This window comes from Neolamprologus brichardi, chromosome 4 (genome assembly GCF_056152115.1).
Source record: "Neolamprologus brichardi isolate AB-2024 chromosome 4, ASM5615211v1, whole genome shotgun sequence".
Taxonomy (NCBI): domain Eukaryota; kingdom Metazoa; phylum Chordata; class Actinopteri; order Cichliformes; family Cichlidae; genus Neolamprologus; species Neolamprologus brichardi.
Window position 1 is genome coordinate 666,713 of NC_142107.1, and position 26,529 is coordinate 693,241.

Consider the following 26,529-nt stretch of genomic DNA (forward strand, 5'->3'; position numbering starts at 1 on the left):
AAACCACAACACAATTAAATATAAATTAAAATATTAAAACAAAAAGAAGATGCACCTTCTCTGTCATATGGGCCTGCATGATTTCTGAATCCTTTATCATCTGCAACTGAAAATAGTGGATGATTACTATACCTTTCTAATGTGACGTTGTTGTCCCTGGCTCTCTTTCTCTCTGGCTCTGTTCCTGTGCTACTGTGAGTGTAACTAACGCCCCTCCCCCCTCTGCCCAGCGCAAAGTACAGGCCGCGCATGCGGAGTTTAGCGGAAAAAAGGGCGAGAGAGAGGGTGAGAGAAAGAAAAAAAAAAAAAACACCTCACGGCTCCCAATAAGGAGCCGGCTCGCGTCGTTCACTTCAAAGAGCCGGCTCTAAGAGCCATTTCGTTCGCGAACGACCCATCACTACGCTCCTGGTGGATGTTGTCAGGGTGGGCGGAGTCTCTGGCTTTGCAGAAATCGAGGAGACTGCTTCTTTGCAACAGCAGTGGTGCCGGCAGTTTTACGTGTGGATCTTGCTGTTGTCACTGGATCATCAGTAAGTGTTCTCAAAGCCTTTATCATTTTCACATGGGTAGCTTAGATGAGATCACAATCGCTGTGGAACTGGCACATCGTGATTCTGTCAGGTCTGTTAAATGTCAGTGCACTGGGATCTGCAGCAGCCCGCAGCAGCCTCGACTAGCTTTTAATGAAACGTCTGTCTCATTTTAACATATTACTAGTTTGGATTGGCCAGCCTATTACGATTCATGAACCTCCAATCTCTGTGTGAACCAGCCAGAACCAGTGGGATCCAGATTTTTCAGAAGAGCGGAATGGCAGTAGCTCAAACAAACACACTGTCCTGGTTTATGGCAACTCCAGTCTGCAGCAAAGGGCGACCGCGTAATCAATACCTTGTTTACATGTATTTAAATTCAGGACTCTTCACAGCGACTCCTAAACGCATCAAACATGTACTGCGACATGAACGAATTTAAAGGTTATCAGAATAACGATATATAAAAGGTGTTTTTCGCTATCATTACCGACACGAGACACTAAATTAACAAATTTATTTTGTTCTGGTTGTTCTTAGATAAATACTTGCTGTATAACTGAAGTAAGGAGTTTAAATGTTTTATTTTATAGATTATTGGCCCAGGTTTGTATCACAATGATAAACAGAGAAAACATAATCGCGTTATGTCTGTGAAACATTTTATGTACAAACGAGTAGCTGGAAAAAAAAGTTCCTCTGATGTTTTTCTTTAAATTGGGATTGCTCAAAAATCTGATGTGCATTCTGTCAATAAAATAAAAGCAAGTAAATCACTTTTATGAATCGGGACATATTAAAATGTAATGTGGTCTTAAATTTGGGTATATAGAAACAGTAAACCTGAACGATATATATATATATATATATATATATATATATATATATATATATATATATATATATATATATATATATATATATATATATATAACAAAACATAAATCAAAATGCCATTACTTATTTAGGAAACGAAACGTAATCAATGCTGAAATGGTGTGTTAAAAACTAAGTTCATCCTTACTTCCATAGGAATAAGAAGTATCTGCTGCTCCTCTGTTCCATTCTAAGAAAGCACAAAATTGCTTTCCGGTGTTATGCAGATACATGACCTGTCTGTTGCATGTTGTGGTTACTTAGCCACTTCTTTCTGTTTTGTCTTCAGCTTTTGCAAAATGCTGCTGACAGGTTTTAACTGGAACATGGATGCGAGAGCATATTACTCCTCACTGCACTGCCTGTTTGAGGGTCCATTTTAACATTTTACTTTATTTGTTTGTTTGTTTGTTTTAAATTCTTTATTTAAGAACAGCGTCAGTCAGAAATGGTACAAAAAGTTTCCACCACACATTATTATACAAAGTTCTACCACAATGTGTTTATGTGTTTCCAGGTTGTTTCTAGCTCAGAGGGTGACACTGCATGGACAAAGATTGCTGTCAAAGACATGATACTGGATTGGCAAATATGACCAAGAAAAGTCCTTATTTTATATGTGAAGTCACAGTTTCAGATTTGACACTTGAAGTGTCTGAATCTGACATAACCCAGAAAGTCTTAAACTTATCTTCCAGCCTTATAAAAACTGCAGTGTCTCCGACATTGAACATTTGGGTTCTTATGTGTCTTGATGTAGGGTTTTGAAATGTGTCATCACGGTCTTCCAACAATGCTCTCTCCAAGTCAGATGTTAGTTGAAGACCATTGGCATTTGCAAATACTACCCCAGGCTTGCTCTGATTGTCTAACCCCCACCTCAGACTCCCATTTCTCTTTGACAAATGAAGTATTGTCATTGTTAGCAAAGGAGAGCATATTGTATAGTTTACTTATCCCTTTAGTTAAAGTTTTATTCAAAGCAATGTTTTTTAAACTTTTAGAGGTCTTTTATAGGTTTATAGGTTTTTAATATAGGTCCTAAGTAAGGATTCAAGTTTCAGTTAGTAGTTTCTTTCCATTAAACTTTGTAGTCTTTATTGCACCAATGGAGTAGAGGAATTGATTGTGCTGCAAGGTAGTAGCTTCTTCAGCATGGTAGAGCCATCCTTTCTTTCTTTTCCCAGCTGCAACACGCTGAAACTGATTTTGGGTTTCTTTCACTGCCAGATAATCCATTTGTCCCAATTGCTAAACTGATTATTGCTTATGTCTACTGATAGGATTCAAGGGATGTATGAAAGGCAGGGGATGATATCTTTGTGTTTAGATTTAAAAATGGTATAAGGTTCCATCTTTGCAAGTTTGATTTTATTTAATAGGATAAGGGATTGTGATTGGCTTGTGAAAGCTCTGTTGGATAGTTAAGCAATTCAGCATCCCAACAGAGATTGAAGCTGTAGCTGTTCTTTGAGTCAATACATTTTAATGTCAAAGCCTGTGTTTTTCATATATTGATTTTGTAACCTGACAGTTTTCCAAAGAAAGCCAAAACTCTGTAAAAACTGTTTCTGGCTCCATCGGGAAAACAACAACTTTGCTACCTTATTAATTGTCTCAGGGGCTCAATGAACAACACAAAGAGGAGAGGGTGATGGTGATAATCACTTTCATTTCAGCCTAAAGTGTTACTGCATTAGGTGCTCGCTGCCTCTCAAATGAGATCACAAAATAGATTGCAATGCGTGTAATAATGCATGTGCGTGATTGCATTATGGCTTGTTTCTGCAGTTATATATAGACTGGTTTTATGGTTGCTGGTTTTTTTTTAAAGACTGCTCCAGCCCCACCTATAAGGTGCACTAAATATTTAAAGCATTTAAGGATTTAATTCTCATGCTACTGCTTTAGCTAGATCTTTGGGAAGGAAATAGAAGAATGGATATTAGCTTATTTTTTTCAGCTTGGGTTTGCTGCACCTTTAAAACAATTGGAAACTACAGATGGGAATCAGGAACCGGTTCTTGTAGAAAACTGGTTCTCTATAGTGTAATTCTTTGAAATTTATAGTCTTGCCTGTCAATCTTGCTGTTCACTTCCACTTGCTACTTGCATACTACAGTCAACTACTTTCAGTTCACACAGTGTGGAAAGTTATATCCACACTGTGTTGCAGCGTGGATATAACTATTTATTGATTACTTCTCCAGTCTTGTTACTTTACTGATTACCTTTTCAAAAGTAATTAGTTACTTATTACTTAGTTACTTAAAAAAAAAGCATGATACACAACCTGAAAACGTAATAAAGCAATAGACCTTTCAGCCCAGTTCTATTTCTTATGCATAATCCATCCGAGTCCTGTTGCTTTTAAATCTGTTGTCAACTGTTTAGCAGGAGTGGGGCGGGTGGAGGTTTTCTGTTTCTTATTGTTAAATTATGACCCAACTGAGATGTCTAGTTCTTTAGATGTTTCTCTGGGTTCTTTTGTAACCTCCTGGATGAGTTATTGATGTAGTCTTGAAATAATTTTGGCAGAGTTCATTTTTAACATAGCTGGTTCCTGCCAGTCACAACGGATAGCTGTCCCTCCCAACACGTTCTCACTCCCAAAGCGTAACATTTTACGCTAGGTGACAAATCGTCAACATATTACGTTTTCGGCTACCCACCACGTTCCTAAATGACGACCTCGGAAAAATGAGGAAAAATGAGAACCATATGGACTCAAGCTACACATGTTCGCTCTTTTTCTTCAAATCGCTTAGAAACACGCTATTTAACATCATTAAAGTCCTAGTTAAGCTCAGGAAAAAGGTTATGGTTAGGGCTAGGGATAAGGTTAGGTTTAGGGCTGGAATACAGGGCTGGAACGTCTATTACCGCGGGAGCGTCGTTGCACTGGATTTCGGCCATAACCCGCCGCGTACCATAACAACGCCAAAGGTCTCCTTTTGCGTTCCTCAGGAACGCCCTGGGACATGACAAAACGTCGGCATGTTACGCCTCGGGAGTGAGAACGGGTCTGGTTCTGCTGGAGTTCTCTTCTTGGTAACTATTAACAGCAGTCTCACTTGATGTCGTGCCTACTTATTTCATACAACTCCAGCAGTATATTCTTTGATTTTAAAAACCTATTTTGAAGCTCCCTTTTCTTTTAAATATTTTAGAGAAAACTGTACTCTTAAACATTAGACTGTGTTTCTGGATGTTTCCCAAACTGGTTTTTAAAATTGTCTAAAGCACAAAATCTGTATTTTTATGAATTCTTAATGATCTTTTACTACTTAAGTGACTTTGACTTTCTTGTGCTCTGCTGCTTTAGACACAATAGACCACACTCACGGTTCATTAAAACACTATGTGGGCCTTAAAGGTATAGCCTTAGAGTGGTTTAGGTTCTTTTAACACATAGAACCTTCTTACCATCTTGGTGATCTATGTCATATGGAGTCCCACAAAGATCAGTTCTCTGGCTAATCCTTTTTTCCCTTTACCGTCAGTGCCTGGCATTGATTTTTTTTTTTTTTTTTTTTTTTTTTTTTTTTTTAAAGATGGCCTTCCACATTTCTATGTGCCTGGCACGCATGCCTATAAAAACAAATGTCTCCCTTAAACACTCCAGTAATGGTTTGGGAGATGGATGAAAACATGGAAAACGTTATGATGTCATTATGTTCTGACCCAGCAGTGCCTGTGCTGCTCCTCTCTTGGACTTGGTCCTCTGCAGCTAAACTCACAGTAACAAACCTTGGTGTGAAACAAGACTGTAATTTTAAACTAGATAAGATAGATTCTTTCATTAAAGCATTTATCACTTTAGTCCAATATCCAGAACCAAATCCATATTATTATTTTAAGTTTTTGAGCATCTCCTTCATGCTCTGATCACAATGCATTTGGACTATTATAATGCACTTTATGTTGCAATGTTTTCTTTGGTCAGTCCAAAATGCTGCAGTTTTTCTCTTAACTGGTACTCACAAGCATAAGCACATCCCATTGTCACTGGCTCCCTGTTCATTTTTGAATATTTGATCAGTTTTAAGACCTTTAATGCATCAGCACCACTGACTCCATCAGTAGGAGTCCTTAAAACCTGGATGAACAGCAGGGATGATCAAGTTTTTTCAGGTATTATCCCGAATTTGTGGAATGAGGTCATTGCCCATGTTAGGATGGCCCAATTACTGCCTGTTTTAAAAACTCTTTTTTTTTTTTTCTTTTTTTTTTCTTTTTTTTTTTATTCCTCTGCGTTTGACTCTGAATAACTCAGCGTTTAACTTTTTTTTTCATTGCCTTTTAAAAAATTATTTTATTGATTTGTTGTGTGGTATTTTGGTACTTTGTTCAACATATTGCAAAACTCTTTAGAAAGGGTTCTACAAATAAAATTGGATTTAAAAAAAAAAAAAAAAAAAAAAAAGGAGTCTTGCCTTTCCAGTGGTTACATAGTTCCTTTATGATTCTGAGTAATGTTAAAATATACACAACTGTCCTAGAGAAATGGAAAAAAAAAATTATTTTCATTTAAAAGATGTAGTATTTGTAGGTGCTGGATTTTATTGCACACATATTACTCCTTCCTATAGGTTTATTGTAGAACAATTAAGGTCTTCACCTTACAATATTATGCACCTTGAGGCGACTGTTGTTGTTATTATAAATAAAATAAAATTGAATTGAACTTTAATTTTATTACTGAGTGGGACCAAAAATATCTCATATAGAATCTCCAAAAGTTGATCCTGTTCATCTGGACGTAGCGTATTCTGGGAGAAACGTTTTGTCACTCATCCAAGTGACTTCTTCAGTCTCATATAGAATCACCACTCCCATTCATTAAAAAAATGCATAAACAAAAAGGTTTGCTCACACTTCCATTACCTGATATTACTGCGGCATTAACAGGATTAACACTGGTTTCTGCCACCAAAGCTCTGAACAACATTAGTGCTAATTTACATTTTGGATACAGAAAAGGAAAAATGCATTGACCTATATAGAAAAATGAATGGATATTCAGAGTTGAAATCATCCAACAGTACATAGTGTATATGTTTCCCAGTTTGCTTTTGCAGGTTTTTAAAATAATGACCAGGGCAAATATCTTCACTCCAATGGTTTAAAACCCTATCGTTGACACACGCACAGGCACATACATGCATACACAGAAGGCAGACGCCACAGTTGGAAGCATGTCAAACACCAGCTACTCTTGTTCTATGATTTAATTTTTCTGACAAAATCATTTGTTCCCCAGAATAAAGTAGAACACCCTTATGGCTTTTTATGTTTGTTAAAAATTCTTTCATGAATTTTTAACAAATGATTATTTCATAGAGTTCATCGGATCTGGGATTCTTCATATGTAAGCAGGCTTTATAAATAAAATCAATCTGATCAATATGGTTTTCATGTTCAGCAAATGCTAATTAAACGTAAAGTGATTGTTGCATGGCATAAATTTGTCGAAATTTGTCAACTATTAGGAGAAATATTATATGCCCCACTTCTGTGATCTTACTCAGTGGATACAAGAAACATACAAATGTGTCTTTATATTCATTTAGCGCCTGGGCTGTTGCCATAGTGACAGGGTGGTAATGTCAGTTGCATTTTAACTTGGTTCTTTTCACTGGGAAATAGCGATGACTGAACAACATGAACCTGTGATAGTCATGTATTTTACTTTTATGTGAACAACACCTTCACAGCGCTTGAGTAAATGAACAGTTACAGTGTTTAAAGAGCATCTGAACCACTTGTTAACAGCCTCGATTGCATCAAGTGCTCAAAGGAGATATTTCTGAACAACTTTAAACATGTTTGTTTGTCTCAGTAACCCAGGAAAGTAAAACTTCCCATAATTACTTTTACTTAGCATTATTATGAATGGGGCCTCAACATAAATTAATAATCCACAACTAAAATCCATATGATTTTAACTATTTCATTTGACAGTAGTGCTGCTGAATTCCTGTTGAGTTCAGATTTCAGTTTATTACAGTGCAAACTGTGAACTTCTTCTCCCCCTTGGCATATGAAGATGCAGTCTTGTGTAACTTTCACAATCAAAACCAGTTTTTTCCAGTTCATGAGGCGTTGCCAAGAAACCATCTGTCTGTGCATGCATGTCTTTGTATGTTGTGCTTGCAGTGTGCAAGCGCCAAGGTTTCCTAGCCTGTGAAAGCAGATAACTGGATTTTTCCTGTTCCTGCAGACAGTGTTACATAACACATAATGAATGAGGAGAAAGTGCATACAGCCATCCTTGCCTTTGCCTCACTCTACCCTTAGTTCTTTTTATCATAGAATACTATTGTCATAGTAGTTAAAGTGCTACTCTCTACCTTAAAAAAGTAACAAATATTTTAACAAAAAATTCTTCTGTTAGTGGGCTTGCCCAAATTTTAACATCATCAAACTCTCAAACACCCTTGAATAATACTATATGAATATAATATAGTGTTCCCAGTAAATCGCCACTGTCTAATAGTAGGTCTGGGGAGCCATAGCCCCCAGGACATTAAGCAAGCATGGAAGAGATCCAGGCCACAGACATCTAGTGGACCATGAAAGCCCAAGAAGGACCTCTGCAGGGGCAGTCACGCCATCCACCTAGAAAAGAGCTAAGGAGTGCCTTGGACGAGGGTGACCCAGCAGCCACGGTGCAGCCGGAGGGAGCTGGGTGTGAAGACCCCATCCCTCAATCCGCCCGCTGATATGTGGTGTAGATGGATGCTGTTCTAAAGTGCATTTAAAACAGAGGAGGGGCATGGTGGCACTGACCCTCTGCCAGATAACAGCTGGCCCCTTCCAAGAATTCTCAATGTCTACATGTATTTAAAATTCAGAGGTGGGCAACCCCGATGACACACCAACCAGGACCCAAGCCCCCAAAGCTCAATCAGAACCCCTGTCCGGAGGCGGAGCAGCCCCAGAACCCCAAGTCCGCCCCGGACCAACCCAGGAGCACCTAGCAGGCCGGTAACCTACGTCTAACTGCTGCTCAAGTGGTTCGATAAAAATTGCAAACAGTGAAGGGGAGAGTGGGCATCCCTGCCTGGTGCCCCTCAGGAGACAGAACCTGGAGGATGTATGGTCATTTGTTCTGACCCAAGCTGTTGGGGAATTATATCATATTTAAAACCAGTTTATGAAAGAGTTTCCCAAACCAAATTTGTGTAAAGTTGTAAATAAAAATTCCAGTTCACTCTGTCAAACGCTTTTTCTGCATCTAGAGACAATATTGTGGTTTCAATGTTTTTACTGCATGAATAGTCTATTAAAGTAAGTGATCTACATGTATTTGATGACTTTTATGAAACCAGTTTGATCAGGATATATTATGAGGGAGGTTTTCTTCTCTAATTTCTTTGAGAGAGCTTTGCAGATTATTTTCATGTCAATCTTGATAAGGGATATTGGACAATAGCTGGTGGGAAGAACAGAATCTTTGCCTGGTTTCAGCAGGAGACGTTGGCAGAATTCATATTTGTTGGTAGTTTGTTGGCCATTTTCTTATATTTCCTGTAACATTGTGTGGAACACTGCTGCCAGAATTCTTTGCAGAATTCTGCTGGAAATCCATCTGGACCTGCAGCCTTATAATTGAGCATACTTTCCAGGGCTTACTGGAGTTCACCTGATGTCAGCGGTGAATCCAGTGCTGTTTCTTGACTTAAAAATAAAATTTATGTTCGATTTTCTTTTTTCCATTCAGTAGTGTGCAAACAACTCAAGAGCTCATATTCACATAATTGTAACTGTAATGTAATTACTAAATTTAATACGTAATATGTTACTACGTTACTGAAGAATGTAATGTGTTTACAGTAACACATTGCTTTGGAATGTGTTACACTGTAGACAGGTCAAGCAGAGTGTGGCACTGGAAGTAACGACACAAACACTTGTGTGTGTGGGAGGGGTTTGGTAAGGAGAAGGAAAAAATATTTTTATATGTGTACAGCGAGGCTGGGGTCCTACAGAATTCAGTTAAATATGGTCGGGTGTGGAAAGAATGCTTCACAGGTTTCCACAGAAGAAGCATAGTTTAGGGACAAAGGGGAATACTCACCCATCACTGGATGTGAAGTCACTGAAAAACCTCATTTTGGTTCAAAATCACAAACTATTTGAAGCCATTTGCAATTATTTTGATTGGTCATTCTCTACCACGTGTTTGTTTTTATGTTCTGGTGATTATTAAATTAAAGAGTTGTGGCTCTCTCTCCATTCGTTTAGATAGGGGCTTCAAGATACCCCAGGATTTAATCCAAGATTGCATAGATATGAGACTTGCTGCTAGAAGGACTTTGTAAAAAAAACCTACACTTTTGACTCCTCCGCTGTGACAGATGCCACATTCTTGTTTATTTAATAAAGTTAATGTCCTTTTTTTTTTTTTTTTTTTTTTTGCACCTCTCTGCTCTCTCTGATCTCCCCCCCCCCCCCCCCCCCCCCCTTCCATACCCCCTTCTTCCCCTTTCCCTCTTTCTTTCCTTTGTTTTTATAGGTGACTTGGAGACGTTAGAAGCTGAGCACAGTTTTTGCCTGTCTCTCACACTTTTTGACTGTGGATGTTTTGCCATGGCAGCCTCCTTGATCAGTCGTCAGCTGGCTTTCTCTCTGCAGAAAAACGTGTGGCTCAGTGCTTCAGGTAAATCTAGCACTACACCAGATCCTTGTTTTCCAGTCAGGATATAACATTCAGTAGGTAAAGATATGTTACCAGTGTTGGAGATTGTCTTAAAACTGTTTGGACCATTGTGTAAATTAATCTTATTCTTCCAGCCATATTAGTGCCACAGCTAATAAGCTAAGCTTTTTCACATGTGAGGAATGTATTGCTTATTTCAAAGTGACTTTAAGAATTTTCAGATTTTTTTTTTAAATTGAAATGTCTCATCTGAAAATACAATTTTAATACCTCTCATGGGTAAAGCAGTGAAAGCAGAATAGCATTGTGTAATCAGTGTAAATGTTTAAACTGAAGGAGGATGTGCTTATCAATACACATGTTTGTGCTTTTCCAAGATGAGTGACTGAGTGGTGTGTCAAAGGTCTTCTGTCCATAACCACGAAGCCAGACATACTACTGTAAATCTGAGTAACGAGTAAATTATTCACTACACATGGGACACTATTGCGTTGGCAAAATCTGTCTACAGACAGCTGCCGTTATCCGATAAACTGGATTTGTCTCCATAAAGGCTGTTTTATATAGTAAAACAATGTGAAAGAGGAAGCTGTCTAGACTGTATAATATGGCTATAAATAATTAATGCATTACAACAACTGTGGATTTAAAGTTGAAGCTCTGCCCTTCAAGATGTGATTGAAGTACAGACTTATTTAATTTTAATTCCAGTCTGGTTGTGTGCAGAAGCAAAATCACAAAAAAGTATTGCTGTTCCCAAGCGTGTGGACTAACTATATATGAATGTGTGTTTTGGAGCAACTAAATTTATCTCAAGAAAATGTTCACCTGCAACTGCTTCATAAACGGTCGGTATAAGTGTCCAGCAGAGCACTGATATGAGCTTTAAACCTTATCTTTGCTTGTTTGATAGTAGATCAACTAACAGCCTAGTCATCCATGAGATGAGCTATTTCAGTTCACTGAACTTGTTGCTGTAACCGCTAGCTCAGTAAAGATGACCCCAAATTGTCCAGAACCAGTAAGAACTAGTTTCTGGGCTTATCTTGTTTTTCAACTGTGAGTCAGAGTTACCAGGATAGAGGACACTGTAACGGTCGGGGCAAATACTATGGATTTTGTTGTATAGTTGTTTGAGATATAACTATGGAAAAATATAAATTTTAAGAAGGAAAGGTTCCCAGCACTTTATTTGTTTCTATCATAGCTGGCACCACATGTAAAACACCAGGACATGACCACAAAGTAAGTACCAAATATTACACCCCTCACACCCATACATTTATGAACTTTTTTGTGGTTTCTCCACAAGGTTGCAGATATGTCAGCAAAGCAGCAGCAAAGACACAGGTGGAGTTTGACTACGATGGACCCTCCATGACAACTACAGTCCCTGGTCCACGATCACAAGTAATGGTGTACACGCACACCACACGCACACCACACTACACACACACAGACACATTTATTGCAATCAAAAGTTTTTCTCTCTTTCTATTTCTAGGAGCTGATGAAACAACTGGGACAAATACAGGTGAGATGTGTGTGTTAGTATTTGTGGTTTCTGCTACTTACAGTTGAGCATGATTGTCTACAACAGCATAAATACAACAAGAGTACTTCTCCATTCTTTTATATATGAGTTTATTTATTTGTTTTTACTGAATGCCTTGTTTCGGTTGATACTGGTTCTGGATGCTGATCTCCTACAACTGCTGGCAAAAATTATGCAGTCATCACATTTGCAAGATGTTCAGCAACTTTGTAATCTAAAAGAAATACCTGAACAAATTTCAATATGCAAAATATTTAATCATGTTCAGGCTTTTCAGCATTACAAACCAAAATGTGGAACACACACACAAGCCTAGACATGTTTTAGAAAGGCAGTCAGACAAACGGTGACCTCAAATGTTCAAATGGCTCATTGTATTCAGGCCAAAATAAGCAAAAACCGCATCTATGTATGACATACAGATAGGATGTCCTACGAGAGCTCTGTCAGCTTATTCTAACATATTTGCTTGTAAATATTAATTGATAGTAATGCATATTCTCTTGAAATTGTAATACTTTTTCTCTAGCTACAATGACTATGCCATGCTTCTGTGTGTGTGTGTTGGTAGATTGGGTCTGTAAGTATGTTAAGTCAGTGAACTACATAAATAATTCCTGGAGCACAATATGCTGTTCCCTTTTTTTTTTTTTTTTTTTTTTAAAAAGCACCATCCACTCTTAAGGTTATATGGTGCTTCTGTTGTATCTGAAGCTCAGTGATACCAGAGATGGCATTATGCAAGTGATGTCTTCATACTGTGCAGGTGTTTGTGTGTGGATTTTGATATAATTTTATTCTAATTGTTTGTATTGTAGTAACAATAAAGTTATTTATAATTTTCAAGGAAACTTTGAAGCATGCTAGAAAGACTGTTAAAAGGTTACAAATGCAGAATGAATTGAAGGCATTATGTTTACCTTCAACATAAGACTCTTCAAGAACCATAATAGGCTGAATTTATTTTCTAAACATATGCTAAACTGTGCTGTTTTGTTAACTGCACTGGTTTTTATAGTAAATAACTGGCTGCTTTTATCTTTACAGACTTTTTGTTATCTTATTCCAGACTTGAGAATAATAGATGAATATCTTTATACTCTTAATCGTAAGTACCATGTGAGGTTTTTAATACATAACATGTTTTTCCCCAGAATACTGGTGCCATCAACTTTTTCTGTAACTATGAGGAGAGCAAAGGGAACTACCTAGTGGATGTGGATGGGAACCGCATGCTGGATATCTACACTCAGATTTCTTCCATCCCAATTGGTTAGTACAGACATTTATGTAATAACTTCAGTTTAGATTGTTGAATTGTGAGACATGGATGAAATCTATAATCATAACAAATGTTATTTTATATTGCATAGCTGTCATTGAAAAAGGGCAGATACTATGGTTTGATAATAAATGTTTTTTTTGCGCGTGTGTGCGTGTGTGTATAACATCCATCAGGAAAAACTATATGTAGCTGGCTGTGTAGATGAATGGCTGCATGCTTAAAATGTATTATCATTATTAATTTTTGTAATGTTATGAAATTTTTTTGTGTCATAATTTATGATTTCAAATGTTTTTCCATTTCATCCAGTGAACTCAAGTCTAAAAAGCAATGGGGACTACTGTGTCTCACCTGTAATCTATATCTGTTTTTCAATTGAAAATTGGTTTTAAAGGCAGTATTACATATATGGCAAGAGTCTTGTTGGTGCAAATGAGGAGCTTAACAGACAGATACTGATTAACTATCACGATGTTGCTTTTTTATTTTTTAAAGCAGGGCAAATCATAGATAACTATGGTGTTTACTGGTTCTTTTGATACAATTGGATCAATTACATATGTGGTCACTTTGCTGCCATTAGACTTGTTGTACTGTATTACTGTTGGAGTCAATTTTGATACACTGAGCTACTTTGCATTTCCACTGTGGTTTGTCCAACTGAACAGGGATATACGTAGTTTACTTGTATGCTTTCCAATAAAATTAATAATACTTATTTTAATAGCATACTTGAAAGAAATGGTGTATGCGATGTACCTTCCTTTGTAAAACCACCCCTGTTGTGTGCTCCTATAGGCTACAACCACCCTGCTCTCCTCAAAGTGATGGCCAATCCAAACAATTTGGTAAGTTTTGTTTCTTTTATCAGGAAAAATAAAGATATGGAGCAGATGGCATTGCAGTGAATGATTAAGTATACAGTAGTCAAAGGAATTGCATTCTGTGTTTTATACAGACAATTGTGATTTCCATTAGAGCAGTTTAGGGTAAATTATGCTAAGCTATCTTCTGACATCTTACAGCAGTTACAATCTTTCCTCACAATGCCACTGTGTGTAAGCAAGCTGGACAAAGATCATATGATGATTTTTTTGGTGTAGAATCATCATCCATGATCTCAAGCACAGTTACCTCCATAGAACTCATAGATCACAATTTTAGCTAAGCACATGGTTATACAGATAGAATAACCTATGTTGGGATTAAATAATTTGCAGTGCCTCAATAATGCTATGCTTCTTTTTATTAATAAGTGTTAGAAAGTTATATAGTGTAGTATTAAGTGGACACAGCACTGAAAAATAAAGGCATTAGACAACAATTCAACTCAGGGCTAAAGGACCATGATTCAAATCTCATTCTGTTTTTTGTTTTATTATAAATATTCTGACTGGAACATGAAAGTGACACCTCCAACATATGTATGTGTCCACTGAGTGTTTTCATCATTCTTATGTCTAATGTTGAGCTTCCTGTATGTTCTCAGAGGAGAGGTGAGGTGTAAAACAACAAATGGTTTTTAAAGTGAATGTAAATTCTAATATTTGTTTTGGTTTGGGATTTAACAAGTAGGACATATATGTAAGTACATGTAACGTCCTTTTGAAACAGTCTGAACAAGACTCTGCGTATTTGCATGTACTAGATATTTTTGTCTTTCTTCAGAGTACATTTGTGAATCGGCCAGCCTTGGGAATCCTGCCACCTGAGAACTTTCCAGACAAAATCACCGAAAGTCTTCTCTCGGTGAGAAACACACAAAAACTGAGTTTATCTTTTTATACCCAAATTTGAGCTATCACACTAATATTTTTTCTGCTTTTTTTGTAAAACAGTACATTTTAAAATTCATGGATAACAACTATACTTAACAACTATCTAACACACATTTAGAATTTAAATTTGTGTACAGGTTGTTCTTACATTCTAGTTTTCATGTAACTCCATAATGTATTATTTGCCTTTATTGCTATTTCTGCAGATAATGCTAGCTGTGCAATGATAATAATGATAATCCTTGTTACTCCTACTTTACTTTCTGTCAGGTGGCGCCTAGTGGAATGACTCGTGTTCAGACAATGTCCTGTGGTGCTTGCTCCAATGAAAATGCTTACAAAGCTATTTTTATCTGGTATAGGGTAAGTGAGTACAAATTTGATTTCATTTGTTAACACCATGTTAAATTATATCTGGTGACCACATGGTATGGGGGGTGTTAGTGCTCATAGCATGGGTAACATCTGTGAAGGCACAATTAATGCTGAAAGGTACAACATATGCTGCCATCCAAACCGGGCAATCCCTGCTTATTTCAGCAGAACAATGCAAAGCCACATTCTGCATGTGTTACAACAGCGTGGCTTTGCAGTAAAAGAGTCAGGTACTAGAGTGACCTGCCTACAGTCCAGACCCGTCTCCCATTTAACATGTGTGGCGCATTATGAAGTGCAAAATATGACGATGGAGACCCTGGACTGTTGAGCAACTGAAGTTGTACATGAACCAAGAATGGGAAAGAATTCCACCTACACAGCTTTAACAATTAGTGTCCTCAGTTCTTATTGATGCTTATTGAGTGTTGTTAAAAGAAAAGGTGATATAACCCAGTGGTAAACATGTCCAAGTTTTATTGGAACATGTTGCGGGTATCAAATTCAAAATGAGTGAAGATTTGCACGACAACAATACAAACAAGTTTATTAGTTTGAACATTGGATATCTTTTCTTTGTAGTGTATTCAATTGAATATCGGTTAAAAAGGATTTGCAAATCATTTTATTCTGTTTTTTATTTACATGTCACACAACATCCCAACTTCATTGGAATTGGGTTTGTAGTAATGTTCTGTGATGTTCTATATAGTGTAGAAAATGTCTTGTATTGAGTAGTAAAAAAACATGTAAACCAACAAGTTGGAATTAAAATGAATTTAATCTCTGTGGTTGTTTTTTTTTACTTAGAACAAAGAACGAGGCCCAAACACACCAACTAATGAAGAACTGAACACCTCCATGATCAACCAGGTCTCACTATTCATTAAGTTATTCACCACTTTCCTGCCATATTGGACTCAATATCTGCTTCTTATTTCTTGATGTTTGTCTTTTCTCTTGCTTAGTGTCATTGAATCCTTATGTCTTTTGATCTCAGGCACCAGGTTGTCCAGAACTCAGTATTTTATCTTTCATGGGAGGTTTCCATGGAAGAACAATGGGTATGTTAAATACTGTATACATTTTTGCTACTGTTAAAACAACAGCACGTGTCATAAAACAATTACACTGTTATTTGTTCAATAAATACCAAACTGAATTCATGTTTTTATACCCAAATTTGAGCTGGTACAGTACAACTGTTTTATTGTAAAACAGTTCATGGATAATAATACACTGGCACATTATAAATACTTTTTCATCTGAGGGATTGGAAACGGTCCAGGCAGATTGCTCAGTGATGCAAAACAACCCAGCTGTTATCATACAAAAGCCTGTGCTATAAAAATAGAAATTTGATTAATAACACCTCAAACATGTAAAAATTGAAACCTCAAGGGTCCACATGTAGCATTTCTATAGCTTTTCACAGATACACAAGCATTTTATGTATTTAATCCTGTATAATGTCAGTTTGAAACTTTAGACTCAAGTCAGTGTGCTCTTTGTACAACTGGGGAAATCAATATTTGATTTTTGCCTGAATTTGTAAGTTTGCTCATTTAAAAAGTAATTAATCTCTAATTTTATGGCTAGTTTCATTTTAATGAAGAGAGACAGATTATCAACCAGAAATCCAGAAAAAATGAATTACATAAAAGTTGTAAACTTATTTGCATGTCATTAAGTAAGTAATGATTTGATCGCTACACAAAACACAACATATTACTTGGTGGAGAAACCTTTTTAGTTAGTACTTCTTGTAGTTCACTGGATTTGCACACATTTCAGAAAGGATTTTTGCACTCCTCTTTAGCTGCTGCTTAGCAAATTGGCTTAGAGAAGGAGCTTCTCTTCCAAGATTTTTTGGGACATGACAACGTTCATTGTCCTCTCAAAGCAGTGAAGTGTCCTTAGCAGACAAACAGCCCTGACACATAGTATTTCCACCATAATGTTCTTTGGGTAATCCTCAGCGTTCTTCTTTCTCCTTATTCCAGTTTGAATGTGGCTTCGTCTGACAAAAGCACACAAGCCTTCTCTGAACCATTTAGATTTTCGCTGTAGACAGGCCAGTTGCTAAAGCAGGGAAACCTTACAAGCACCACATGATTTTAATCCTTTATAGCTTACTATGTTACACCTTTATCATGATCATGCTCTCCCCGTGAGGTGCATGCAAGATCTAATGTGGAGCTTCAGACTGAGGGCGACTATTTTCTATTTCTTCTATTTCTGAATAATTGCACCAACAGTTGTCACCTTCTCACTAAACTTCTTGTTGATGGTCTTGTAACCCATTCCAGCCTTGGGGAAGTCTACAATCCTTCCCCACCGGAGGAGGTTTGAATGGAACAAACTGAGTCTATAGACCCGTGAACACATAGCAAGTGAATATTAGGAGTATCTATAATTGATTGATTAATTGTCTGCCAGATTTCAGTCAGTCTCTGGGAACCAGAATTCTGGCTGCGTTGTAGGAGATCAAATACTTTTAGTCAATGATGTGCAAATTTATTCATTTTATTTAATGTGTTTTTCTGTATTTTTGGTTGCTATTCTTTGTCTATTAAAATGATACTGTTAGAGATTGTTGATTTTTTTTTTTTTTTTTTTTTGTAAGTGAGCAAACTTGCAAATTTCCCAGTGGATGATGGCAATCATTAGACTTTTTGGAAAGATAAAACCAAAAGGCATATTCTAACTTTGTGGATTTGTTACTAATTCATTGCTGTTGCCTTGTTAAGGTTGTTTGGCAACAACACACTCCAAAGCGATCCACAAACTGGACATTCCATCATTTGATTGGCCTGTTGCCCCATTCCCCAGACTACAGTACCCACTGGATGAGTTTACCAGAGAGAACGCCGAGGAAGAGGCTCGTTGTTTGGAGGAGGTAGGCTGTATGTATACACAGAGTAGATACTACATGAGTATATGTGAACGATAAGGTACAGACCAAAATGTCATCACAGGAAGCAAAATGTTTTTTTTCTTAATATATAACAGTTTTGATTTGAGTCGAAGGTTTTTAACCTATCAGCAGAACTGGTATCTGCTCCTTTGTGCAAGGTGGAATGGTAAATGGCCTGTATTTATATAGCGCTTTACTAGTCCCTAAGGACCCCAAAGCGCTTTACACATCCAGTTACCACCCATTCACGCACACATTCACACACTGGTTCACACACTAGCTACATTGTAGCCACAGCCACCCTGTGGCGCTCTGACAGAGGCGAGGCTGCCGGACACTGGCGCCACCGGGCCCTCTGACCACCACCAGTAGGCAACGGGTGAAGTGTCTCACCCAAGGACACAACGACCGAGACTGTCCAAGCTGGGGCTCAAACCAGCAACCTTACGATTACAAGGCGAGCTCCCAACTCTTGAGCCACGATCACCCCTAGGTGGAACAGGACGAGCACTGCCAGAGCCCTAGGTATATTTGGTGCAGAGTCCTAGGTTTCTTCTGGTACTTAACAATGCCCGGCCTCATGTGGCAAGAGTATGCAGGCAACTGCTGGAGAATGAAGGAGTTGATACCAGTGAATGCCCCCCATGCTATGTTTCAGTCCATTCGACACCACCAGGTTGCATCTCAGACTTGCCCAAATCCAAATCTGGAAGAAGGTCCTTGACACCGTGCATCATCTCATTGGGGGCCATAAAAATACAGAGTATCATTTTGATACTGCAATAACACATTAGCTAGTCCATGTAATTATCGATTCTGAGGATGATTTTTATTTTAGATGTGATGAGATCTCATGTGTTTTCAATTTGTTCTTGTCATTTTTTCATTTTTTGAGATTGTATTTTTGAAGGTTAAGTAATTGTTGTTTTTTCATGACATTACACATATTGCAGTTTACATTACAGTAAAACTGAAAATAAAATTGATCACATTATATTGGCACCTGTCAAAACATGGGGTATAATGAGCAGTAACATAGTAACAAAAAAGTAGAAAAAGACTGTCTTTTGGGTATAAATGGTAAATGGACTGGTTCTTATATAGCGCTTTTCTACTCTGTCCGAGCACTCAACGCGCTTTATACAGCTAATTCATTCACCCAATCACACCCATTCACACAAGCACTTCTAAGCTCAAGTGCTAAGTATCTAACATTCATACACATTCACACTCCGATGGATGCATCGGAGAGCAACATGGGGTTAGTATCTTGCCCAAGGATATTTGGCATGCAGACTGGAGCAGCCTGGGATTGAACCACCGACCTTCTGGTTAGTGGCTGATCCGCTCTGCCACCTGAGCTACAGCCACAGTATGCAGTGGTTAGTACCTACTACAAATGGTCCAACAAAAGGCAACTGGTCAACCGGTGCTAGGGCCAGGGCCATACAATATTTTTCTCATGCTCAATGATGCGGGTAGAAGGCATTAGAAAACTGTAAGCTCCTGCATATGGCTCTACATAGAAGCATACTGTTCTGAGTTTCAGTGAAGATGCTGTACACTGTATGCTGAAAAACTAGTATGATCAACCAATTCCCAACTTCAGGCATGATACCTAATATCACAGGACAAATTGACATCTGGCTTATCGGAGAATTAAGAAAGCGGAACCAGCTGTTCACACATGCACTCACACATCCCCCCCCCCCCCCCCTCCCCTTCCAACGCCTTCTATACTTGTTGCCTCCTGGGAACATGAGGCGGGTCTGGGCCCGCGCTGGAGAGACGGCGCAGTAGCAGGATGGCTGCTGGTGTTGCCTGGGATTACTCCTCATCTCCTACCCAACCCTGTTGCTGGTCACGTGCTCTATAATGTTGTACTGTGGACATTTATGTGCTTTCTGTGCAGACGAGTTTTTTTGTTTCCTGTTCTCATGCTGTCCTCCTACAGCCCAGCATGAGTAGAGGTCTCTTTTTGTGTGTGTGTGTGTGTGTGTGTGTGTGTGTGTGTGTGTGTGTGTGTGTGTGTGTGTGTGTGTGTGTGTGTGTGTGTGTGTGTGTGTGTCAACCTGCCACTGCATGTGGCGAATAAAATTTGAACTTTAATGTTATGAATGACTGATTTAAGTTATATCACTTTGGGGAAAAAAAGTGCCATATTGTGTGTGATGTTGGAACTCTTGTGTGTAACTCAAGGTGGAAGATTTGATTGTGAAGTGGAGACAGAAGGGAAAACCTGTAGCGGGAATTGTAATTGAACCAATTCAGGCCGAAGGCGGCGATAACCACGCTTCGCCAGACTTCTTCCGAAGACTGCGCAATATTGCACGCAAGGTAAGACACTAGCTTTAAAGACAGACTGGTTTGTATGTGGGAGTTAATCATAATAAAAAAAAAATGGGGCTTTTTTCTAGACTTACAGTGTTTTAATGTTGCTAAAATATTTTTAAAGATATGTATAGATATGTCCATGGGAATCATAAAGGGGTGCAGGAAAAGCAGGAACTGAAAATGGTCTCAAAAATATGTATACAGTTTCTTTGATAATGTTGTGGAAAGGGCACACATGAGAAACTGGGACTGTTTTGGAGGGCTGCACCAATAAGCTGAATTTAATATTCTGCTCAATATTAATGTGATATATTTATACACTGCTACTGGGAAGAGGAGATGATACAATTAAAAATGCAATGTCGGTGTTGTATAATAACAACACCAACATTTGATTCCATTTTAACTAACATTCCCAAAAACAATTGTGAATAAAGGTGATCATCACCGAGGGAGGATCTGTATCTGGATTTGTTCAACTTCATTACCCACAGTGCTTGTTTTATTTTGCAGTTTACTTCGTACATTTGTTCCAGTCACATCAACAGCAATAGCTGCAGTATCTGCCTTCCATTCTGTATCTGAAGTCACTGGAATGTCGTTGCCTTTCTTTTCACAATTTTTGCTCTCAGGTCCTACACTGTAGCCTCTGTCATAGCACTCAGTAAGTTGCAAAGTGCGACAAACTGTGTGACTGAGTGCTCATGCCCTTATGAAATTATCCATTTTACTTAATACCAAAAACATGGTTAATTTTCAGCACTGACCAACGCAACACCTCCTTATGCACAATACAATGCAAAATAACAATTTAGGTTCAGGGTTTATTTTAGTCACTTTATCTCGGATCTGCTTTAAAGGTCCAACATTTTTCCCTGTTGTGTCAGCGTGTCCTATTTCACCCTGTCCAAGCATGCAGTTACCTCTGTGACTAAAGCATTCCCTGTCATGGTCTTTTTCATTGAACCCTTGTTAATCCACGTACAGAGAGTGGTAACTGAGCTGTGTCTCGGACATCACAGCTCTCATCCAGAACCAAGGAGAAAAAGTCAAAATTGTCTGCTTTGGAGTTCAGGGATTCAAAATTTCTGGCAGAGGTATACTGAGTATATTTGCTTCCCCCCTCAGCATGGCTGTGCTTTTCATGTGGATGAGGTCCAGACTGGTGGTGGAGGCACAGGAAAGTTTTGGGCCCATGAGCACTGGGGTATGGACGACCCTGCTGACGTTGTCTCTTTCAGCAAGAAGCTTTTGAGTGGGGGTTACTACCACAAGGATGAATTACAGGCAGACAAGGTTTGACATTTTTATGTCTGTTTTTCTACAATAATTTCAAATTACAGCTTATTTATTTTTTGTAAGTTCTACATTACATTAGTTTTGTAATGGGCTCAGGAGGAATAGCAGGTCATCTACTAATCGAAAGGTTGGTGGTTCGATCCCCGGATGCTCCTATCTGCGTGCCAAATACCCTTGGGCATTAATTTCAACCCCAAGTTGCTCTCCTGGACTATACATGTGAATTTTAGATAGAAAGAACTTGCACAGAAAAAGCATAGAAATAAGTGCCTATGTGATTAGATGAATGAGGCTTTTAGTGCTCAGGCAGAGGAGAAAAGCAACACATAAGATTTAGAATCAGCTAACCAATAAAAGTTAGCTTAGTTTTAAAGGAAATGAGTTTAAACATTTTAGTGTGGGAGTGGCTTCCTGCAGAGGTGGAAATGGAAGAGGCACCTCACCCTGCAATATTACATGTCACAGTTAAAAGATTCTGTCTCACAAAAAGCAGTTGTGAAAGTCTGTTGTTATTCTTCATAATATTAATAGTTTTTATAACTTTAATAGTAGGAATATGTAACCTTCATTTCAATTTTACAAATTGAATGTTTATCTGAATGTGATGGCAGTCAGTTTTCATCTTTGTTGCCATGATGCAGACACATAAATGTTTCTACACTGAAATACAGGTTTTCAACAGCCTGTCGAGGGTGCTGGTGCATCACAGGGGTTCCTGCCCAGTGTCAGCTGAAACAGGAATCAGCCCCCTTCCCTACCCATTTTGATAAGTTGTAGCTGTTCTTTTTATTTTAGGTTTTTACTACCCAGTATCCAGTGTTTTGTGCTTGTGCTTTCCGCAGCCCTACCGCATCTTTAACACATGGATGGGTGACCCGTCAAAGAACTTGTTCCTTTCTGAGGTTCTCAATGTGATTCGGAGAGAAAATCTTCTGGACGAAGTGACCCGCTCTGGCAAAGCTTTGCTGAATGGCCTCTATGAGCTACAGGTACTGTTGTTTTGTTTTTTTTTTGTGTTTTTTTTTAAATTAACTTGGTCCAAACTCGTGGCCGTTCATGTTTGAAAACCTGCCTTAACTAAAACTGCCCGTGGAACAGAATTACAACAAAATTCCTCCACACCGACTTGAAAAACCCAGTTAACATTTGACTGTCACGGGTAGCACAACTAATTGTTAGGTTCATGGGGCTGTTACTTTCACATGGATTTGGATAGATTTCTTTTAAAGCTTTTTTCTCTTAATAAATAAAATGAGCATTTAAAAACTGTGTGGCAGGGTGTGGCTTGCGATGCTGCGCAGGTGAGGTGGACTCACCTGCGCGGCATCCCAATCATACCTACAATCATACCTTGCTAGTTTCAAAATCTGTACCGGGTCCTGTATTTGTGGTTCTTGTCGTTTGTGTGTGCCTGCGAGCTGCAAAGCTGCGGCCGATTGTGTATGGCAACCGGAGTAATAATAAAAGATGATGAAAAACACGGAAACGTGGTTGCGTCGTGCCTCTTATCTGCCACAAACTGTATTTTGTATTTACTCATGTTGTCTTTTTCTAATAAAAAAAATTGTTTGATCTGAAACATGTAAGTGTGAGAGAGAGAGAGAGGATGGAGGCAGTAGCATTTAAAAAAAAATATTATTAGCTTTTTAAGTTTCAAGTTAGTACATCGCTTCAAAATTCTTTGGTTGTTAATCATTGACCTGAATATTTTTGCTGATTTTTAAGCTTACTAACTGAGCGTAATGCTGCATTTGAATGCTTTGAATGGTCGTGATCATAAATTACATGGCTTTTTTCCGCAGGCTCAGTACCCCAGCATACTGAGTCGAGCCCGAGGACAGGGGACCTTCTGTGCCATTGATGCCTGTGATGATGCCGCACGTAACAGGATCATGCTCAAGGCCAGAGACAAAGGTATAAAGCATATCAATATATGGTGTTTTTGTTTTTTATGATGGCTCCTTTGGTTCAGTTTTGCACTCATGGAGATCATGGAAGGCAAGTTTATGATATTTGCAAAACTAGACAATAATGAGGATAATCCTTTGGCTTAGCCAGAGTAAAGAAATTTACGATGTTGTCATTTCTGTTAGCAGTAACCTTAACTTATTTTTAATATGGCTGAAACTAATCAGCGAAGTCATCAAAGGAATCATATTTGAAAGTGCTAGATATCTGTCTGATATCTCTGTAAAAAAACAATTGTTGTTGTTCCATTTTGTTTTGTTGGCAGGCGTCCTCCTCGGGGGATGTGGGGATCGATCAATCAGATTCCGCCCAGCACTGGTTTTCAAGGAGTATCATGTGAACCTCTTCCTCAATATTTTTAGTGATGTGTTGGCACAGCACAAATAGATCCTTTCCAAAATCCTTCTAAAACTATACAATCCTGAGTTAAATCAGAATGGGGGAAAACGTAACTCTGGACAGTTTAAGAAAAGAGAAGCACAATCTAAACAAAATAGAATTCAACTAGCCCTGAGCTACAGCTAAAAGAAGGCTAGTTGTAGTAAATGCAAATTTTGTAGAATGTTCATGTTTCTGAAAAATCTGTTAAAATAAGCTTAGAATCTATATAAATATAGATTCATTTCTGTTTATATACATGTATTCAAGTCTGGTTGAAGTTGCTTTTTCCTGGAAAACAACTACTTAAGTAAAACAGTTAAACAGTTTGTCTTTGTACAGAAATGTTGGCCAGTCTGCTCTGGAGATGAGACATCACGCAGCTGTATTTTCCTAAATCTCGCCATTATAACTTATACTGAAGTATTTCATTTCACATTCACATAAAAAAGTGTTGGTTTTTACGTCAAATTAAAGTGCTCTCTAAAGCTAACCTTAGTAGTTTTTTGTGGCACTGTTCTGCTTAATTTCTGGAATCGGGAAACATAAAGTTTGCTTTATTCTTAATCTGGCCTAAAAACACTCTTGTTTTGAATATCACCAGGGAAAATATCCCTAATATGTAAAACATTAAACCTTTTTACATTTATGAATTGAGATATGAGATTCATAAGTACGACTGCACATGTGGTTGTAATTCTGTAACAATTACTATAGCAATAAACACAATAAATGTCTTAACTCCTAATGAACTTTAGTTGTTGACTCATAGTGTTGCATAAAGCTGCTTTTAGTGCTCAAATGTGTGCTAAAAGCAGTGCGCAAGAGTCGCCTCACTGCATACATTCATCCTGGCATGCACCTATCCTGGATACAGAGGTACAGTGTCAGTGCTGACTCTCTGTATGAACACAATCAATCTAAACTGTCCGTTAAAACTGTCCATAATGTTATGACTATTGTGTTGCTCTTAATAGTAATAAACTTGAAATGATGTAGCCAAGAAAATGTGACTCTTAAATAGACCATGAAAATGTCATAGATAATTTAGTGCCTGCATGTTATTTCAGTGTAACATTTTTATGCCCTCTGCTCAAATGAGAGCCTTGGTAACACCATTTACTTTACTCTTAAAGAAAAAGAGCTTCATTGTTGCTGCCTGACATTTTATGGAAATATGGTTACATTTTGTTTTCAAGACTCGCTTGTTTTTGATTTCATTTAATACCTTTTATTTGTGACATTAGGGTGTACTTTGCTTTACTCTGTGTCACCTGGGATAGGCTCGAGACCGATGTCATCCTATTTGGGTTTTAAGTACATTACACTTTACATAAAACCATTTCTGAGTCTGACACAATGTGCTCACAGTCATTGATTCAAAATAACATATTAAAAAGTTAAAACATAAACACTTTAGCAAATACTAAACCCGTACAATCATTATGCTACTATCTACACTGTTTACACATAGAACGAAACAGACCCAAGTAAAAGTTTACTGTAGCTAGGTAAGCTATTTTGTTAAGGGGGAGTTGAACTTAACGCACAGGTCTATTACAGACGGTGGTCAAAAGCACACATTAGTTTCAATGTGAAGCTGAAATAAATTACCAAATAACTTTAAAGCTGAAATTCTTTTGACACATTTGGCATTTTAATTTTTTAAAATCTGCTTCTGTAGAACGTCCTCAGTAGTAGCAAATGTTCCATGCAGCTTTTAGGCAAGTGTTAGGAATGTGATTCATGTCTTTTCTAATTATGTCTTTATTGTTTACCTATTAGAACGAAATACAAATAAACAATATTTCTTCTCCTTTTTTACGTTTACATTGCATAAATTTTACCCCTCTTAATGTAGTGAATTAAAAAACAGTTCACAGGGTCGGATCATCATCCTACACTTAATACTGAACATACATGAAGGTTGGGTTGTAGGGTGTCTCCTAATATGATGATGATTTAGACAATGGTGCCTGTCTTCTTGTTGTCAGTCATAATATGGAGGATCTGTGATAATCTTAAAAAAAACCATTTACACTAAATACTTGCACTTGTGATTTAATATTTATGGTCATTGATGTAATTATTATAGATTGTTGTCTATAAAATATTCTGTCCATGTACTGTGATTAATAAAGTTTTGAGAAACTTGAGTTTTTATTTCTGTTGAAAGGTTTTTGACCTAATAAAAATAATAGAACTGTAAATGGACTGATAGATTATGGTATTCAGCTAGGGGTCATTCAAATCTGAAAAAACAAAGGAAAAAAAAAAACGTGCCCCTCAGAATTTTTTTTCATTTTAAATGTGCAAAAACTTTTAAAAGGGAACTCACAGCTTAAAATATGCCACCAGCTCCAAAAATAATAATCATTTAAGGCTGAATTATACTAAATACTTAAAGTTTTATTTAACTGTGTTATATACGCTATGACACTAATCCTATATTGCACTGAATTTCTGTACTCAATATATACTAACAAAGTGCTATAATTTAAGTTGTCATATTTTATTTTCTACAGGTGAAACCCGGAAAAATTACAATATCATGCAAATGTTC

At 37.7% G+C, this 26,529-nt stretch overlaps 1 protein-coding gene across 1 annotated transcript; it reads left to right on the forward strand.

Annotated features, from left to right (window-relative positions):
• Nucleotides 1-400: 400 nt before the first annotated feature.
• Nucleotides 401-26,122, forward strand: abat (4-aminobutyrate aminotransferase). Its single transcript, XM_006805022.3, has 16 exons — nucleotides 401-533; nucleotides 9,934-10,077; nucleotides 11,390-11,487; nucleotides 11,582-11,611; nucleotides 12,787-12,904; nucleotides 13,716-13,765; nucleotides 14,586-14,666; nucleotides 14,966-15,058; nucleotides 15,881-15,943; nucleotides 16,071-16,134; nucleotides 17,821-17,969; nucleotides 20,187-20,324; nucleotides 21,450-21,617; nucleotides 22,463-22,609; nucleotides 23,423-23,534; nucleotides 23,854-26,122. Exons 1-16 carry the CDS (start codon nucleotides 416-418, stop codon nucleotides 23,973-23,975), a joined length of 1,695 nt encoding a protein of 564 aa, XP_006805085.1. The 5' UTR covers nucleotides 401-415; the 3' UTR covers nucleotides 23,976-26,122.
• The last annotated feature ends 407 nt before the right edge of the window (nucleotides 26,123-26,529 follow it).

Excerpts from the sequence above, each read along its gene's own strand:
- abat (XM_006805022.3), top strand. The coding sequence starts at position 416 with ATGTTGTCAGGGTGGGCGGAGTCTCTGGCTTTGCAGAAATCGAGGAGA. Across the intron at positions 10,078-11,389 it reads CGTGTGGCTCAGTGCTTCAG|GTTGCAGATATGTCAGCAAA; the intron begins GTAAATCTAGCA and ends TTTCTCCACAAG. Across the intron at positions 20,325-21,449 it reads TGCGCAATATTGCACGCAAG|CATGGCTGTGCTTTTCATGT; the intron begins GTAAGACACTAG and ends TTCCCCCCTCAG.